General features: G+C 40.3%; 1 protein-coding gene across 25 annotated transcripts in view; it reads right to left on the bottom strand.

Moving 5' to 3' along the window:
- The window catches only part of LOC18433839 (peptidyl-prolyl cis-trans isomerase CYP21-4), a 44,157-nt gene extending 36,573 nt beyond the window's left edge, over nucleotides 1–7,584 (bottom strand). For 2 of the 25 annotated variants that reach the window (XM_088855288.1, XM_088855300.1), the window contains exons 1-5: nucleotides 7,298–7,584; nucleotides 6,675–6,902; nucleotides 6,299–6,378; nucleotides 3,954–4,135; nucleotides 3,169–3,208 (exon numbers count right to left, since the gene is read on the bottom strand). In XM_088855288.1, the coding sequence (XP_088711414.1) occupies nucleotides 3,169–3,208; nucleotides 3,954–4,105 (192 nt within the window). In that variant the 5' untranslated portion in view covers nucleotides 4,106–4,135; nucleotides 6,299–6,378; nucleotides 6,675–6,902; nucleotides 7,298–7,584. The remainder of the gene's footprint in view (nucleotides 1–3,168; nucleotides 3,209–3,953; nucleotides 4,136–6,298; nucleotides 6,379–6,674; nucleotides 6,903–7,297) is intronic. The other 23 variants (XM_088855289.1, XM_088855301.1, XM_088855290.1 and 20 more) reach the window with 17 other exon arrangements.
- Nucleotides 7,585–19,413: the final 11,829 nt, after the last annotated feature.

Here is a 19,413-nt window from a genome sequence, read left to right as displayed (position 1 = left end):
AATTCCGGTAGTTGCCAAAGAGACAAACGAGGGATAACGTTTGGCCTCAACGACAAGAGGGACTGCCAGTTAAGAAGGAAGTCCGAGGCTGAAAGAGGCCTGAGGGTGTGATGATTCTGCGCCCAAAAAATGACCATGGACTTGATGTCGTCCCTGAGGGTGTGGATGGGGGAGTAGCTGGCTCTGAAGATGCGTTGTTGTGCTCAATCCAAATGGCCCATATGGTGGCGACCACAGAAGCCTTCCAAAGTAAGACACCAAATTAGCCAAGGGGAGGAATTGCGAGTAGAGGAGCAGGTGTGGTACGGACCAGGGGGTAATCCAGGACCATTGGAATAGTTGTAGTAGGTCCTTCCCCAAGGAGGTCACTATGCTGCAGTGGATAAAGAGATGGGAGTTTGTCCCCTCATCTGCCAAAACATGACGCAGTGGTTTGGGATAATAAGACCCCTCAGTTGGTCGACCATCAACACCCTCTTGGAAAGGGCGATCCAAGAGAAGAATTGTATTTTAGCAGGGATAGAGGAACCTAGGAGGTTGGAACAGGTGACCGCAGAAAGCGAAGCTCCTTAGAAGGAGGGAGGACGAGATTGTAGGGCTATTTTAGCAACTTCTGCCGAGGAAAAGTGAAAAGTATGCAGCCATTCGAAAGATTGTGACAACCCAGCTCTGGCTCCTTCCAAAAGTTCTGACCCACCATCTTTCGATGGCCCAAATGTTATCCTGTCTGGGGAAGAAGACACACACCAACGAGGACTGCAGTTTGCGCTTATGGTTAGAAACGAACTCACCAGAGATGATGCTGAGAGGTGAAGGAGAAGGGCTTTAGAAGGAGAACATAGTTTTGGTAGAGAGGTTTTGGTAGAGAGGGGGAGGTTCCTGTTGGACAGAGCCATTTCTATGCCGATGGCAACCTTTATCTAGTTAGGCTTGCACTTCACATATGCTTTTAAAGTACAGTACACGAATGTTACATCCATTTGCATACAAGTGCATAAGGGGCTAACATGCTGAAAAGGTTTACCGCATGCTGAAAAGGTTTGTTCATTGGCACTCAATTCCCGTACATTGTTATTCACAAATAGTAAAAGAAAGGGTGGAACAACATGAGGATCAAATTACGATTTTTAAAAAGTTTAAGGTCCAGTTTGCACACTCCACTAATTTGTTCTTCAGTAGGTTAATTTGGAAATAAGGGCTAAAGAGTTTTTCTTAATAGGCTTGGGTGTGTTTTTCAGTGCTTTTCAAGTAAATGGGGGAGAGAAACCGGGATGACTGAAACAGACAAAATGCTTCCAAAAATTATTCAATACTGGAGAGGGACAGAAAATAGTATTTCTTGTGATTAAATGGCCAGTCTGAACTGGGCCCAAATCAACGAGGCAACACTATAATGGACAGTTTTTCTGCATATGGACAGCTTTGCTGTATATCAAGAAAAGAAGTACAAATGGCCAAGTTACAGCAGGCCTATAAGCATGGAGTATAACCTGAGAAACAGTGTTTGTGAGTGGATCAAAAATCCCTAATGGACAGGAAAGCTTCCAAACTCCTTCCTGAGCAAGTGATTCTACCTGATTTGTTCAGCTTCTCTAGGTGCATGGGAATAAGAATTTAGATTCCTTTAACCTAAACATATAAATTATTGTTCCAATACTAACCAGTCCCAAGACAAAAGACTGCTCTGTCGGCCCTTTAGACACATTGAATGAATGACCCTCCACAATCAATGGGTCCTTGAGAAAACAAAATAAAATCTTTTGATCCATCAGGACAGTTTTGCTTCTGAAGCATGAAGTCACAAGTGTTCAACAGCCTCATGAAGTCTTCAATGCTCCACGAATGCTATAAATTAGATTCTCAGACTTGGTGAACACTGGTTCCCATGTGAACTACAGTCACTTTGGAGACCACCAAAAATTTGTCCTAGTGCACTCTTGGTCTAGATCTTGTCATCAAGAAAGCATTGTCCACTCTTGGATCCAGTCCCCCTTTCTGAAACAAAAGAGCTCCTTGTCAGCCAGCGCAGACAAGCGAAACAAACTCCACAATTTTGTAGCATCCAAAATTCTATAGCTCCCAAAGTCCTCCATTAGAAACATTAATGCGGCCATCCAGAGAAAGAATTAGACTTACACCCACCACAGACCATCTTTTCTGCCAGCAGATATCCTCATATTTCCAAGCCTCCAAGCTAGGCAGCAGAGAACTATCCTCAGAAGTACCTACTGAGCTCCTTCCTTGGTTTCCATCTACTTCTAGTCACTTACGAAAGAGATCAAAAGCCCATCCATTGAACACGCCACAGAAAAGTGCTGCAATCCATGATGGTCCTACTAGAATCTCTTTCTGCACCACTCCATCCATCAAGACTAGCAGCCTATCTCTCTCATTCAATCCCTTCCTCCCTCGATTCCCTGGAAAGGATCTTTCCATAACAGTGTTTCCTAATCTCTCATTTCCCCCATCCAGTCCATTATTATCCGTCGCCATGACCAATACCCCTTGCTTCTAACCCAACTATCATGGATCCCACCACATGTAGAGCACCCCAATGGACAAAGCCGTCCACAGAATAGTAAAGAACGCAACCTATGACTCTTTATCCCTTTCAAACCTGTTTGTTTTTTTACCACTAGAACCAAGCTTCTGAGAAAGGACCAATATTAAAGGCCATGCTATATCAAGGAAACATCAAATCGCCCATGTCACCCTGCAAACCACCAGACCATATAATATGCAACGAAACCTGAGAAAACAGCACACTAAGTAATCAAAGAGTAGCTCACAAAGAGAGAGTAATATAAATGCGGGACATTGGCCGGACTTGAACCACATGAGGAAGTAGGCAATGGGACTGGGTTCCCAAAACAATAAGCCTCATCAAAAACTTTACTTTCTGAAAGGAACAAAATCTAGAAAGATTGAATCATGTGCATAACCCAGTCTCTAATGTTTTGAATACAAAAGCAATGAAGAATAAAATTTATTTGAATGATCTCTGTCATGGTGCTCTGAATTCGGTCACCAACTGGCAGTGAATTATTTGTTCCTGAAGGATTCAACCTTCCATTAAAAAGAACTAAAATTTGAACTCTACAGATCAATTGAGCCCATACATAAACCAAAAGGTCATAATCATGTAATAAACGTAAATAAGCAATATACCTCTACTTTCTGCAAGCCATCATCTGAATGATTTCTTGACCTACAAAAACAGTTTGACTCCTATTAGAGATGACACCAGAAGGCATTAGCTAAAATTACTAAAAAGCACCTGTGTTGGACATCTAGGTGTATCAAGGTGCGTCAGTACCTCACATAAGCCCAGGCAGGCCACCCAGGGCAGTGGTCAGCTAGGCAGATGCCTGCCAGAAACCTTTGTGAGCGACCACCCACCCCACCCAACCCCCTGGGGTGGGGGGGCCCTCCTTCAATCCTCCCAAAAAAAAAAAAAAAACAACAACCCAACCCCATAATGAACTCCCCAAATCTGTGCTTCAAGCACGAAGTGGCAGCCGAGGCAGCCAGATCCCCGGCCTCCGAATATTAATACACCTTACAATATTGTAATATATAAAGCAACAGAACAACAAGGAGACTGTAGTTGTAGTTAAATCTACATTATATGTTAACTATGATCATGTACAAAGGACCAGATTGTCAGCAGTCGTAGAATTTATTTCACGGTGAATAATCATATATTTCAAAACCATTATTACTAAAGAACAAGAGGGACAAAATTATTAAATTGACAGTTTCAACAGCACATTAAAAGAGGGCCCTCTTAAATAACTATATGCCATTTATCATTTCCATAAGAGCAATTGCCAAATATTGCAGTACTTATTTTATAGACGATCAATTTTTATTTTAAGCCCAATTTTCAAAGAAAAAGGAAGGCATGTTCCTGCATATAATAGAATGAACGATGACAAGGGAATATTACAAACCCTAGAAACCAATGCTTGTATGATGCCACAAGAGAAAACGTGACCAAGACAAGAATTAGATTGCAGGTAACAATTTTGGTGACACTAATACGAGTAGGTCCCTTTTTCTTTTTACTCTGAAGTAGCAGTGTTTGTGGCTTGATTCTTGCCATAATTTACCTGGCTCTAGATATTTTCCGAACCTGAACAAATAAAGCAGAATGTCAAGACATTTAATAGACAAAGAAAAACAAGAAAAAACAGGTTCGAATGATATAGAATACACACTAACCAACTATCCAGTAAAACAGGTTCAAATGATATAGAATACACAATAACCAACTATCAAGTAACGATACGACATAAATATAACATACACATCAATATCATCTAAAAGCCCTATTATAATGTAATTACAAAAGAATTTTTTATTTGCATCATCTTTAAAAAAAAATCATTGGCATGAGAACTGTGTTTTACAGGATGAGATAAATAAGTGAGTACAAGGTGGATGAGTAGTCTCCTAAGCTCATGCACGAACTTATGAGGAATTCGTTCAAATGCTTGATGTCGTGTCACCAATAGCATCTAGGAAGGAGAGATGAAGCGTTCCACGTTAGTTTGATGGGAACTTAATGTGGTTCTCTTTGTTGAGATGTATTGGCTCATGCAGCATTCCTCATAAAGTACAAGGAAGCGTCGCACATATTTGTATCAATTGCAAAAAGATGAGCTACCTATTTTGCTTATATACACTCCTTATATTGGAAAGGGTGTTCCCTATGGGTAACAGGTCTGTACAGCAATAAGCCAACTAGGTTGGCCTAGAGAGAATATTGGAGGGAATTCTTGGAGAGAATTGAAATTTAAATATTAATTGAATTAGGATTTGGATATGATTGGAAGGTGGTTGGAATCCCTATCCACTATCTCTAGCATGTAGAAACTCATTGGTCAAATTGCTAATTAGGGGGATTCTGAATGAAACATCATATGAAAGAACTTAAGAAAGAAAGAGAGAGAGATCCCATACGATAGGCACACCCCACTACCCAAAAATGTGGCTCTCCTTCTCTACCTAACCACACTCTCTCTAGATCATGACCCCCTTCCCCCTCTCTCTACTCTGAGAAAACTCGAGAGTACTATATATTCCTCTCTTCTCTTGGTACTAGGAGAAAACACGTGTGTTGTCCATCAAGCTCCAGATTAATGGGGAGTAAAACCATCTTAAATTACTACAATCATAAGACCAGTCCTAGAATGACCATCATCACTCTTCAAAATCTTCTGATATGACAACTGAGTTCAAAAAGGCTATTTCTTGATTCCTTTTGTTGTTTCCATTGTGAGTGTCGAGTTAGGACCCAATATACCAACATCAGTGTTTCAAAAAGCGATAGGCGGGTCCTAGGCGGCCTGGTGTCCAGGTTGCCCAGCGCTCAAGCGAGTGCCTGGGCGGACGCTCAGAACCTGGGCGGCCCAGTCGAATCCAAAAAGGATGCCCATTTGAATAAAAAATTGATATATAGTATAAAAAATAAAAATTAGATATTTAGGGCACTTACTTTGAGTTGATTACTCAATCTTCAAACTTTCACCTCAAAGATGCTTCTAAGGACTCAAAATCTTCTAAAACCCCGAAAAGATTTATAAAACGTCAAAAAAATAAATATAATATCTATGGGTGATGTTTTGATCAATTTTTGTCAACTTTGAAAAACCCTTCGATCCTAAAGAAATCATCAAAAACTAGTTTTTTGGGAGTTTTCTCTCTCTAAAATAGGCTCCAATAAGTTTAGGTTTCAAATGAACTTAAAACTATCCTTCTAACCCTTTATATTTTAAAAATAGAAAAAAATCAATACAGGAAAAAAAAAAAAAAATTCTACCTCTGGGCGGGCGCCTGCCTAGGCGGTTCCGTACTGCTTAGGCGGCCGCCCAGGGACTGCCGCCCAGATTGGCCCTAGGCCTTCTGGACCACTTAGGCACTAGGCAGTCCGCTTTAACCAACAAAAATGGCTTTTACCGAACTAGTGGAGACCTTTTAAATGTTTCATTTGTCTATGGTAAACTCAAAATTGCTACTGTTGATTTTTTTGGATTTGAAATCTTTAACGTCCCAACAATTTTTTTCTCTTGAAGCTTCATGAAAACTGAACTTTTTAGTTGTCCAACAAAATTGTCAAGGAATTGGTGTGTAACAATGGATGTGATCTACATAATGTTTTCTAAAATCGAAGCACAAAGAGAACAATAATTTAAAAAACAAAAAACACAGAGGAGATGCCAACCATTCTATATTTAAAAGGTCATTATAATAAAATTTTATGTAACAATCAAAATAAGCCATCAGAAAAGCATACCTGAAAGCGACCTTTGGTTGCAGGTTCAGAGAGTTGATCCCTACATCTATGAATTCTTGACCTAGAAGATTCCAATTTTACTTAAAAAATTAAGAAAAATTAGAATTCATCAGAGAAAACTAAGAAACGGAAGTGGCTAAAAAAAATGAAATAAAGAAGTTCCAGAATCAGCATGCCAATAACTTCCACTAACCACCAGTACCAGATTGAAAACTTGAATTGTTTACTAATTAGAAATCCAGTACCGTAAGTACATAAAACAAATCTCGAACAAGCAGAGAAACCCCAAATAAGCAGCGGGGTTGGATATCGTCCCGCCATTAAAGTATGAATTAGAGAGAGAAAATAAAGATCAGTAAGAAATGGTGGATCCAACCTTGTACCTCCTAGGCCAAGGATCTATCAAGGTGCCGCGCTTTGCTACCATAAGATGAGGGTAAAATTCTGTAAGTGCTGACGCTTGGCTTATATTTCAGGTTTTAGCATAGCTACAAATACTGAAAATAGCCGCGACAACGACCCGGTTAATCCAACTGCCGCCCTTAAAACACCATCAGCCACATTTTACAGGGAATTGGGGTCACCAACTAAAACCAGCCGCCGGCTTATGAAAAAAGAGGGAGAATATCGGTCAAAAAGAAAACGGGTTAAAGGAAGACAAATTAACCTTAAGGTTATATTTTTAAACTTTGTATGTCATTCAAGGCCATATGTACAATATTGAAAATTTCTAACGTACGGACCATCCGGGGCAATGGATTGGGTACGGGTCTGGCTGGGTCCAAAATTTGGACTCATACAATGGGTAAACCTCGAACCCGACAAACAAGGGGAAAAAAGGGCTTTTACATGGGAGAATTAGGGTTTTTAGAGAAATAGAATAAACACATAGATCAATAGCAAGGACAATAACTCAGAGATGAAGAGCTCAAGAACAAATGCAGACATTTAACAAACACATACATCAATAACACAGAAATAATAAAGTCAATAGCATACCTTAATCAATAACAAGAATCGAAGCTCAATGATAGCTGAGTAAACCCTAACGAGGACTGTGTCCGAAGAGAGAAGCCTACATGAGATAATGGCGTACTGCGAACAGAGGGCTGGCTCAGGGCTGAGCTCGAAGAGAGGGGTCGTGGTGCGAACAAGGCGCTGGCCCAGGGCTGAATTCGAGGAGAGGGGTCGTGTTGCGAAGAGAGGGTGCTCAACGGCGAAGACGGGAAGAGAGGGTGCTCAGCGACGATGGGAAGAAGGGACGAAGAGGGTAAAAGGTTATCGGGGGTAAGTCCTAAACCAACTTCCTATTTTAAGTTCCGACCTATGGGTCGGAACTTTTTGTTACACTCGAGAGTATGAACATGAACAGTACAGTGGAGTTCTATTTAAAGTCCTCTTTTTTATCAAACACGAGAACTTGTACAATAATGGGAAAGTTCCTTTTTCCTCTTCTAACTGCCTGTTATCAAACACGTCCATAATGTATGTTTAGAAAAAGGAACGTTTTCACTGTTGCTAAAATGGAACATCCAAGAATAAAAAAATCATCACGTGAACCACATAATTACCCAATGTTCGGGTTTAGGAACCCTAAAAATGTGTTCCAGCTTCCTACTATTGTATTATTATCAAAAATACCCCTAGTGTTATGCATTTACGAAACAAGGGCAATTTGAGTTTTTTTAACCCTTTTTTTATAGGATGTACTTAAATGATATAGAAAGTCAAAAGCAATACCCTCAAGTGTAATTTGTTATCTTTTCACCCCAGTGATATTGCATAGGGTGTCAATCCCTTTCTAATATTTTCTTTTAAAAAAAACAAAACAAAACTCAAATACGTTAAGATAACTCGAGGATGTGTTAGTTGGCGAAACAATAGGCTCCAAAAGTCCTAACATTCCACCGTACTATAGCACTCATGCATTTGGTGTGCCGGATACTATAAAGAACTTTCTCATATCAAGATTAAGCCAAAATTGGGGAGAACTCAATTTCATGTCCCGCTTCTCTCCTAAAGAAGCCGAACGTTCATGGAGTTTAGCATTTCAAAGAGAGGAAACCCTTACTCCTTTCTTACCTCTCACTGCCTGAAAGCACTCCCCACACGATGAGTTCACTCCATCAAACGAAGTCATCATATACAACTCCCATAAGTTGGATGGAGAAAGTCCTCCCGCAAGCCTGCAAGATCTTTTCACCATATTCAAGAGAATGGCAAAAGCCGCCAAATCCAACAACGTCGCAATCCTCAGTTGGCTCGTCCATCGTTTTCATGCCCATGAGATAGATAAAACAAGAAAGGTCACATTCCTCAGTTGGCTTTAGTTCGCAGCAACATTCCTGGTTCTTTTATATGCAAGTTTATACTTCCGACCGTAAGGTATTTATGTTGCTTGTGAAATGCCAACCGGTAAGAAATTCACCCTGGCTCAACCACTTCTCAACAGCATTTATGCCAGGCTCACGAGTATCTCTAACCACAACAATCCCACTGAGAGTAAGATTAGCTTTCCTCTGTATACTGTTTAGAGTTGGGTTGCCCCCTATTTTCGATGAACATATGAACTCATCTCCCGAGTAACAAACCAGAGAATTCCCTTCCTAATGAAGATCATGGGGCAAAAGGCTATTTACAAGGACGTAGAGGAGGTGAAAATTTTCTTTCGGGAATGTTCACCATTCCAACACTCCCTCCCTTTGAAATTTGGTGGGTTTCATTGTTATTGGTGTTTGGATAGAGGAGGGGATGAAATCGACAAAGTTCCTACTCGGACGATGGAGCGTCATTTCTTATGGAGCACCTAGAATGGCATCCTCCCTTTGAAACAAGCTTTAGAGTGTCACCTAGAGTTGCACAATCCTTACTATTTCATGTGCCAACACTGCCTGGACTAGCATATGTTAGGTTTTGGGTAGTGGTGATGGATGAAGCACGATGGAAAACTTTACAGATTGTTGATAGCTTGAACGCACGGTCGATAATTTGAACTCACGGTCAATAACTTGAACGCACAACTGATAGCTTGAACTCACGGTCGATAGTATGAACCCACGATCGATAGCTTGAATGCACGACCGACAGCTTGAACTCATGGTCGTTAGCTTGAACCCACGATCGATAGCTTGAACTCATGATCGATTGCTTGAAACCACGACCGATAGCTTGAACTCACGTCCGATAGCTTGAATCCACGATTGATAGCTTGAACTCACGTCCGATGGCTTGAACTTATAATCGATAAATTTGACTACCCCTCATAAGACGAACTTACGCTTGATAAGCCTTGCACTAACTCTCGTCCTAGGAAAAATTTAGCAGCAACTCCCCTAGACCGTGATAAAGCTTGGATTATGCCAGAACACTCTTAATACTAGTCGGACTCCAATAGAAGTCGAAATCTAGATTCAGAGGATATATATGGAAAAACGAAACACTCCTAGTACCAGTCGGACTCCCATAGGAGTCGGAATCTGGATTCGGAGATTATATCTCGAAAAACGAAGCACTCCTAGTACCAGTCGGACTCCCATAGGAGTCAAAATCTGGATTCGAAGGTTATACAATGGGGCAACAAAGATTGGGGTCTGGAGGTACGAAAGAAGCTCGTTTTCTTTGAAGTGTGGATCACCCCCTACTCCATTCAAAACCAATGTACAATAGGGTATCTGGAGAGCTCATGCCCAGGATACAGCCAGATCATAAATAATCAAAGTTTTTGAGTTGCATGCTCAGAAAATTCTCTAAAAACACAACAACAAATTTGATGTTACTTAAAAAAGAAACATCAAAAAGAAATTCTATGAGTTCATTTTTCTCAAATCCTTCTTCAAAATGTTGTTGAAAATCTCCATTAACTTCCCTCCCTTCTCTCTCCCAAATTCATACATCTCCATATATCTTCTTTCTCTTGCTCAAGGCTTATATAGTAGAGAAATAATATAATACAGGGAGAGTAGAGAAGTGGCAAAGAGAGAGAGAGAGAGAGAGAGAGAGAGAGAGAGAGATGTATAATGCCAAGTGCATGACACTTGTTCCCCATGAGGGCATGGATGTAAATTCATCATGACCCAGCAACAAATAAAAAAACTAATAAGACAATACAAAAAGGTGGGAGGAAGAAGTGGTGGTTCATGCATACCAAAAGAGTATGATGGACTATCACCAATTTCAACATTAAAAATGCTTTTGACACTCCAAATTTTTTAATAAAAAATTAACAATCCCCCACTAGTTTAAAAAACCTACCAGACAGAGAAAATAAGTAAGATCAGGAAAGAAAATACATAAGTGAAGGTGTCATTCAGACTTGAACCTCTATAGAGTGTTATACAAAGCACTTATCAAGACAATGAGTGAACGAATCTTGAACTATGTTCATAAAAGATAAGCCTCCCACATACCACATATTTCCTTTCAAAAGCTGTGATTTTCAAAAAGGCCTGTGCAATAATGGCCATGCACTCTACCGGCTTTTCATGAGTGCTCTAAGGAATGCCCAATTCCCATAGAAAGTGGCCTTCACCTCCACGCTCATATAGGTAAGTTCATGGACGATGTTTTGCAATGGAACATCCCAGCCTAGGCCTTACATTATCTAGGCAAATGGAATCATTAAGAGCAAAGCTCAACCTCACGATTCATCGTAGTAAATGTACCACACAGCTAGGGATGGGGTAGAAATTTATAAATTTCCATAATATAAAAACTTTGTGGTAGCCACAACCATCAAACATCACAGGAGCGACTTGTTTTCCCCTTGATCCTTGGACTTGGGATCTACTTATCCTAGGTAGGGCTCCCATCGCCTTATGGAATAAATTCATTTGGGCTCAATCCCATCCCTCTAGCTTTCTTCCAGACTTGGTGCTTGGCAAGGTTTTTCTCAAAATTCTACTAAGTGCTAGGTATTGCTGATATGGAGTACAATTATGACTCCATTTCAAGCATAAGTCTGACTTTGCCTCAAGCGACTATAACTGGATTTCTCGAAGTAAATCCCTAACCATTCACTTGGTTTATAAAACTTCACAGTCACACCGCATGAGACTGCAGGCTTGGGACTTGACCATGTGGTACGTCTACTAGCAAGTTCCTTAGCCACTTAGCCTTCACACAATGGAATCCAAGGAAATTTACTCCAATCATTTAGAGATACAAATCTACCTCTTGAAATCCAAAAAAAACACCTCACCACAAGAGGAGATACATCAGAAAGTCATCGATTCATAAGAATCATGAAAACATCATTGTACTTATAAATATAGTAGAACACCTGCATTATGTAGGTCATTGTCTATAGTTCATTTCAAATATCTTAAGACCCCAAAGATCGCATCTAATGCTCTTAACCTGGGTATAGGTACTTCTACTCAGTTTACCCATAGCAAAGGCTATATCTGGTCTAGTACATCACATTGCATACATTATACATCCAATGACTTTGGCATAGTCCAATTGGGAAACTGGACCTTCATGGTTATTTTTGAGTTAATTGTGAGCATCGTAAGGGGTTGAAACTGGCTTGGAATCAAAGCGATAAAATCTTTTGAGCACTTTCTCTATATAGAGGTGGTTAGATGCCTCGATCTCACCCTCCAGGTCGGGTTGACCTGGTGGCACGTGTCTCGAGGTCCAAAGAGAACCCAGGACTTGAGACTGCTCTCTCGGGAACCTTGTTAAGAAACAAGGGCAGGTATACCAACCGATGAGAGAGAAATTTAATGTGAGGCAGGACACACCTCATCTGGGTTCGTGACTCACTGGGGCTCACTCGTGTGGGCGCACTTTTAGATCACGATGGAATGCCCCACAGTCCTTCAACTGGTTAGAAATCGCCTCCTCCTATTTCTGCAATCACACACATTAATTTTACAAGACAAGTGGGCCAAGGGACTCCACCTTGTCTTTGGCCGAATGCACATAGTCATGCGCATTCAAAGGAAGAAGGAAAGAAGAAGAGGATAGCGATTGGGGTGATAAAAGAAGAAGGAAGACATAATAGAGGAAAGGGAATAAAAAAGAGAAATTTAACCAGGTGGCTAAATTGACACAGTGGCTAGACCAGTAATTGATTGACCCGGGGTGGTAACAAGACGAGCACGGTAACTTAGACCGGCACTACGGCAATATTACTTGATGACAGAACGAACACTAACCGGCCTGGCACGATGGCTAGCCGATCTTGGTAGCAAGATGGGGGCAGTAACTCAAACCGACATGGTGGCAATACTGTTCGATGACGGGACTACCATGGCAGTGTTAATCTTAACCTCCCTTGGTCAAACGAGAGAAAAAGAGGGAGATGAAAGAGAGAGGGGAGAAAAGAAGAAAGAGAAGAGAGAGAAGAAATAAATAAGAGAAGCATGGAAGGTGATGAGGTTGCACCGTTCATGACAGGAGAGAGAGAAGAGGAAGAAAGCATGGACCGCGATAAGGTTCTACCGTCCACGAGAGGGGAGAAAGAAAGAAGAAAACATGGACGGCGATGGAGTTTCGCCGTCCATGGCACAGGAGAGAGAGAGAAGAAAACATAGACGGCGATGGGGTTTCACAGTCCATGACAGGAGAGAGAGAGAGAGAAGAAGGAAACATGGACAGCAATGGGGTTCCGCCGTCTAAGAAAGGAGGGAAAGAAAAAGAGAACATGAATGGCGATGGGGTTCCACCGTCCATGAAGGAGAGAGAGAAGAAGAAGAGAACATGGATGGTGATAACGTTTCGCCGTCCATGACAAGAGAGAGTAGAATAAGAGAATATGGATGACAATGAGGTTCTGTCGTCCATGACTGTCACGCCTCAAGAATTTACAATACTGATATTCCTGAGAAGTGACAGTCAAAACATTATTTACATCTCTTTTTAGGACAAATTTACAATGGCTAATTCTTACAAAGTAACAAAAGAAAGTTTAAGCACAACTACAATATCTTCCAGAGTTGATCCTGACGAGCACTCAAAATGAAACAGCAGTTATCCTGAAAAAATGTTTACCATAATTTGATGATTTTGGCTACTCAGTAAGTGATCATCATAATCCTAAAAATAATCATGGTTGGAAGATATCAATATTTTCAAAAAGGAGATCTATTAACAGAAATGCATCAACAATTTCACTTTCAAAAATGCGTAATTAAGTATAATTCAAATAATTGAAATGCGTATAACATTTTAACGTCAGTGCATAATTAAAAAGATTTCACAAAATACCCTGCTGGCGTCCCAAGTAGGTCACCTATATACCCCGTCAGCGTCCTGGTGGGTCCACTTAATCCCAATCGGCGTCCCAAATAGATCCACTTAATCCCTGCAGGTCCACTTATATCTCACCGGCGTACCGGATGAGTCCACTTAATCCCTACCAGCGTACCGGATAGGTCCACTTATACCTTACCGGCGAACCGGATGAGTCCACTTGCATACTTTAAGTATTTCTAAATTACTTTAAACATTCGAAAGCAGCAATATCATGTACTCAACATAACACTGAAATGATTAATATGAATTTCACTAAAACCATTAATGACAGTCACTTTCAATAACATTTTAAAAATAACCAGTCAAATATTTTTGGGCCTCAAATTTAGAAAGGTAGCAGTTCATAAAGACATTCTAGCATAATTGCCAATCTAATATGTATAGAAAAACTCTTATAGAAATTCAAGAATACGGAATTATCACAATTTATGGGATGTCAATTCGTAAATAAACATTTCACAGACAATGCTATAATCAAATAAAAAATATCAGTTTTCAAATAATAAGGCAGTCATTTGCACATGAATTTACAATGTCTAAATATTCAAAAACAGTAGAAAGAAATCTCACAATTTTACTAAAAGCAGAAATATCACATTTATTTCTAATAATTTTACAGTATCTAAAATTCTCTAACAATAGACAAGAAAAATAAATAAACTTATTTCTAAGAATTTACAGCATTTAAAATTTATAACATAGATAAAATATCACAATTTTATTAAAAATATTATTTTTCAAAACAATGAGGTCGCTTACACATAAAATTTATCGCGCCTAAAATTCATGATAATAAGCAGAAGTAATTATTTCATTTCATTTTTAAGAAGAACGGATTATTTTTCAAGATAATGAAGTCACTTACCTAAAATATTTGAGAAGGAGCTTCCGATAAAAATTCAGCTAGAGGGAGGAGTTCACTGTGTTTGTAAGAGGGAGAGTGAGAAAGGAGTTGTTAACGACTCCATCATGTGTATGAGGTGTCGCGTAATTAACCACTTTTAACACTTGAAAACCACGTCCACTAAAGGACGTGGCAAGGCAGCAAAAGCTTAAGGTAAAAGATTTTGAAAGTAGTGATGGTCCCTAAGGATCATCATGCTCATATGGACCATTACTTATTAAAAGTTTCTTTTCTTTTCATTTTTTTTTTTTTTTGAAATTTTAGAATTATTACAATGACATGAAAGAGAGAAGAAGTAGAGAACATGGACGATGATGAGGTTCTGCCATCCATGATAGGAGAGAGAGAGAGAAGAAGAGAACATGGACGACAATGAGGTTTTGCCGTCCATGACAGAAGAGAGAGAGAAGAAGAGAACATGGATGGCGATGAGGTTCTGCCGTCCATGATAGGAGAGAGAGAAGAAGAGAACATGGACGGCGATGAGGTTCCACCGTCCATGATAGGAGAGAGAGAGAGAAGAAGAGAATATGGACGAAGATGGGGTTCCACCATCCATGAAGGGAGAGAGAGGGAAAAGAGAACATAGACGGCGATGAGGTTCCGTCGTCCATGACAGGAGAGAGAGAGAAGAGAACATGGCTGACGATGAGGTTCTGCCGTCCATGATAGGAGAGAAAGAGAAGAAGAGAACATGGACGACGATGGGGTTCCACCATCTATGAAGGGAGAGAGAGGGAAACGAGAACATGGATGACGATGGGGTTTTACCGTCCATGACAGGAGAGAGAGAGAGAAGAGAACATGGATGACGATGAGGTTCTGCCATCCATGATAGGAAAGAAAGAGACGAAGAGAACATGGACGGCGACGGGGTTCCACCATCTATGAAGGGAGAGAGAGGGAAAAGAGAACATGGATGACGATGGGGTTTTGCCGCCCATGAAGGAGATAAAGCCAAGAGAGATAAAAGAGAAGAAAACACACGCGACGATGGACCACCGCCTTGCGTGTCAAAAAAGACTCGGACAGGACCCGGCCAGCCACTCGAGTTAAGGCCCGGCTTACTGTGCATGTTTCAGGGGAGGAAGGACATCATGATTGACGATAAACACCGCCATGCATGAATGGAGAAGAGAGAGAGAAAAGAACAGGGAGAAAAAAAGAAGAGAGATTAGGAAAGAAAAGAATGAGAAAGGAAGGAAAGAAGAGGGAGAAGGAGAGAAGAAATAAGAGAAAGAGATAAAGAAAAGAACAGAGAAAAAGAAGAGAAAGAGATAAAGACACGAAAAGAGAGGAGAAAAGAGGAGAGAGGAGAGAGAGAAAAAGGGGGAGAAAGAAAGAGAAAGAGGGGGTGAGGAGAGAGAAAGAAAGAAGAGGAAGAGAGAAGAGAAGAGGAGAGAGAAAGAGAGAAAAGAGGAGGAGAGAGAAAGTTACCTTCATCGAAAGGTATCCAACTTTTTCTTCTCTCGCCTCTCTCTCTCTCCAAAACGTGCCCACAATCTCAATGTAAAACTCTCAAATTTTATTCATAAAATTGAAAATTGAGGAGGGGTCCTTTATAATTAGGTTTAACATGTATTTATAGAATTAGGCCCAAACATGGGTGGATGCTCAAAATCTAGCCTAATGATAATTACAACTTAATTGAATTAAAGAAATCTAAAAAAGGGTGAAAAATGACGGTGTTGCGCCTGTCTAACAATACATGAAATTTCAAAATAATCTCTGCTGCTGCCCTAGAACTTGCGTAATCTTCCATGGATGATTCCAAGTTGCTCCGACGCCCGTTTGACAAAACGATGATTGCTTTCTCTTTGGGCTCAACATTATGATCATTTTGATACCAACTTCGAGCCACAAATCAAGTTTTTAGGCCATGATCATGCAACTTGAAATTTGTACGAATCTTGAAAATTTTCGATCGATTGTGTGTTCGTTCTTTAAATTTTTTGTGATTTCTTCGTTGGATTACACTGAGCATGCCGTTACGATCGCGTTGCAACAAATGCAGCTTGATTTCGTGCCCAAACGAAGATTTTACGGTTTTTGGGTTTTGGCCGGAATCTACAACAACTTCGACACCTTCGTGTGCCGAATCCAACCGTTCATCATACACGGGGTTCAAACCAGTTGTAGCCTCGGACCTTATGTACACGATGGAACTGGTTTCGTATCGATCAGGCACGAGCACCGTGATATGGCTACTCAAGCGAGTCATGTTGTTGTTCTGCAATTATCTTCATGAATCACCAACTTCTCTCTAGTTTTTTTTCCCTGCTCGGGCATCATCACGAGATGTGCCACATATCAAAACGCTCGTCTTGACGAGATGAATACGCTCCAAAAGTTTGAGCATGATCCGACTCATAAAGAGGGAAATATGGGTCTTTGAAGTTGCTGCTCGTGACTGTACAAACCAGTCTCCTTTAATGGAGATTGGTGTAGGGTGGTCACACGGGAATGGTGTGCGGCTTACCCCTTTTTAATGTTTCACCCATAACTTTGTCCTGGAGCGTATGTTTAAGTTGAACTTGACTTATGAGGGTTTTTTACCGTGTCGGATCCAATGGCGATCCCATAACTATTTGACGCACTGAAAGTAGAGTTCTACTTACAGAGTCTGTTTGAAGGTTCTACAGGCTGATTTTTTTGAAACTGTGTCTTTATCTGCACTGCCTTAGACATGCTGGATTGTGACGAAACTTGGCAGGTGGCCTTTTGAAGTCCTTAGGAAGATTCTAGCTCGTTCTGAGGAACTTCTGAGACTGTCTAAAATTCCACTATAAGTCATGGCTTTATTGACCGACTTCCTCTTTTATTCCGCATCTGGGACCCAATGTGCTGAAAAATGTCTTCAAACAAGTGGCTATAGGTTCAAACATACCCAGTCGGTTGTCTCACTATTTTAATTCTAAGTAACACATCAGCTGGCCTAATGTCTTTCATATTGAACTCAAAAGACAATAATATCCTTAATGCATGCAGTGTTGCTGCCAAGTATGAGCATAACATCTTCATACAAGCAAATTATGTCTACTGCACTATCACAAACACTGGCATAAACACATGTATCAGAATCACTGATCTGAAATCCTTGTGAAGTAATAATTCTATTGAATTTTTCATGCCACTGGTTGGTACTTGTTTCAAACCATATAAGGATTTTCTTCCAAAAGATACATCTGGAAGTCAGGACCAAAGTCAATTGGATTCCTAATTCTCTTACTTCTCTTGGGTTCTAAATGCTCAGGGATTTCATGTTCACCAATTTTATGTTTAGAATATCAAGCTTCATATTCATTATCCCACTCACCAATAAATGTGTGTTCAAAAAATTCTGCAGCCCTGGACCCTATGATAACATTTGACTCCAAGTCCAAAAATCTATAGGCTTTGTTATGCTTAGCATAGCCCATAAAAACACACTTTATAGATCTAGGTCCAAGTTTGGGCCTCTTAAGGTTAGGGAGCCTTACTAAGGCTGCACATCCCCAAACCTTGAGAAAATCTAGATGAGGTTTCCTACCTTTCCAACTTTCATATGGTGAAGCACTAGAATTCGAATATAGTATACAATTTAAAATGAAACAAGCAGACATAAGGGCTTCTCCTCAAAGATTAGCTGGGAGGTTGGAGCTGATGAGCATTGTATTGACCATCTCCATAAGAGTACAATTTTCCTTTCAGCTAAGCTATTCTGTTGTGGTGTGTATGGGGCAATAACTTGGTGAATAATTCCATTTTCTTCACAATAGTTAGTGAAATCAGTGAAACAATTTTCACCACCTCTGTCACTTTTGAGAACCTTAATTTTTTTGAATTCGGTTGGTTCTCAACTTCTGTTGTGTAAACCTTGAATTTCTCAAATACTTCATCTTTGTTTCTTATCAAATAAACATAAGTGTATCTTGAGAAATATCTATGAAAGTGACAAAATATTTCTTGCCTCCACAAGTTTGTACACCTCTCAGATCACAGACATCACTATGAATTAATTTCAGTAACTTGGAACTTCTTTCTACTTAAGGAAAGGGTTTTATTGTGATCTTAGACCGTACACAGACTTCACACATAGTATTCTCTAAATTCACACACTTAGGAATAAGATGTAAACTACTCATTTTCTAAATGTATGCTAATTAACATGTCCTAATCTACCAAGCCATAAGGAAATAGATGAAGCATATACACTAAAGAAGATGTACCTATGTCAATATGAAGATCGAGTTTGCACATGCCTTACGAGGCGTAGCCCATTCCCACAAAGACGTCATTCTTCAACAAGATAAACTTGTCTAACTCAAAGACAAGTTTGAAACCCCCCTTGTTCAAACGGCACACAGGTACCAGGTTTCTCCGGACTTCAGGGGCATGGAACACATCCAGAAGGGAAAGACTTTGTCGGATGTGAATTGTAATAAGTCATATACATGTTCCTGTTATTACAGACATGTCTGGTGGCACCTGAGTCCACCCACCGGTTTGTAGTACCCCTTTTTACATATACTTCAGAGATCATGGCATCAAATTTTTCTTTGGTCACGTTGGCTTAAGCTTGCAACTTCTTTTTAATTCTGTAGAATTTCTGCACATGGCTAGTTTTGACAAAGAAGATTTATACTAAGGGTTTCTTTCCTTTATCCTGGGTTGTCTTTGCGTTTACATCTTTGGTGTCTTTATTTTCTTCTTTCTTTCCTTCCATCTTGATTCCTTTTTTAATTATTGGTTTCTTTCTTCTCGGACTTTCAACTGTGTGAGCTCTGACGATCATTTGAGATTTGTATTCTTTGGCATCTCAGAGTCTGACATCTTCTTCAATTCTTAGATGGGTCTGGTCGGGGCCAGGTCTTCGCCTCAGTTCTCATGCGGTCTCATGGAGTGGCATGCACACGGGGTGGAAGACCCTCTCTCAAACAACCGCGGGGGATCCACGCGTGCTGGACACCTA

Source organism: Amborella trichopoda, chromosome 13 (assembly GCF_054954075.1).
Source record: "Amborella trichopoda isolate Santa Cruz 75 chromosome 13, AtrichopodaSantaCruz75HAP2 v2.0, whole genome shotgun sequence".
Taxonomy (NCBI): Eukaryota; Viridiplantae; Streptophyta; class Magnoliopsida; order Amborellales; family Amborellaceae; genus Amborella; species Amborella trichopoda.
Note: the sequence above shows the minus strand (reverse complement) of the source record. Positions and strands in the feature narration are given on the sequence as shown.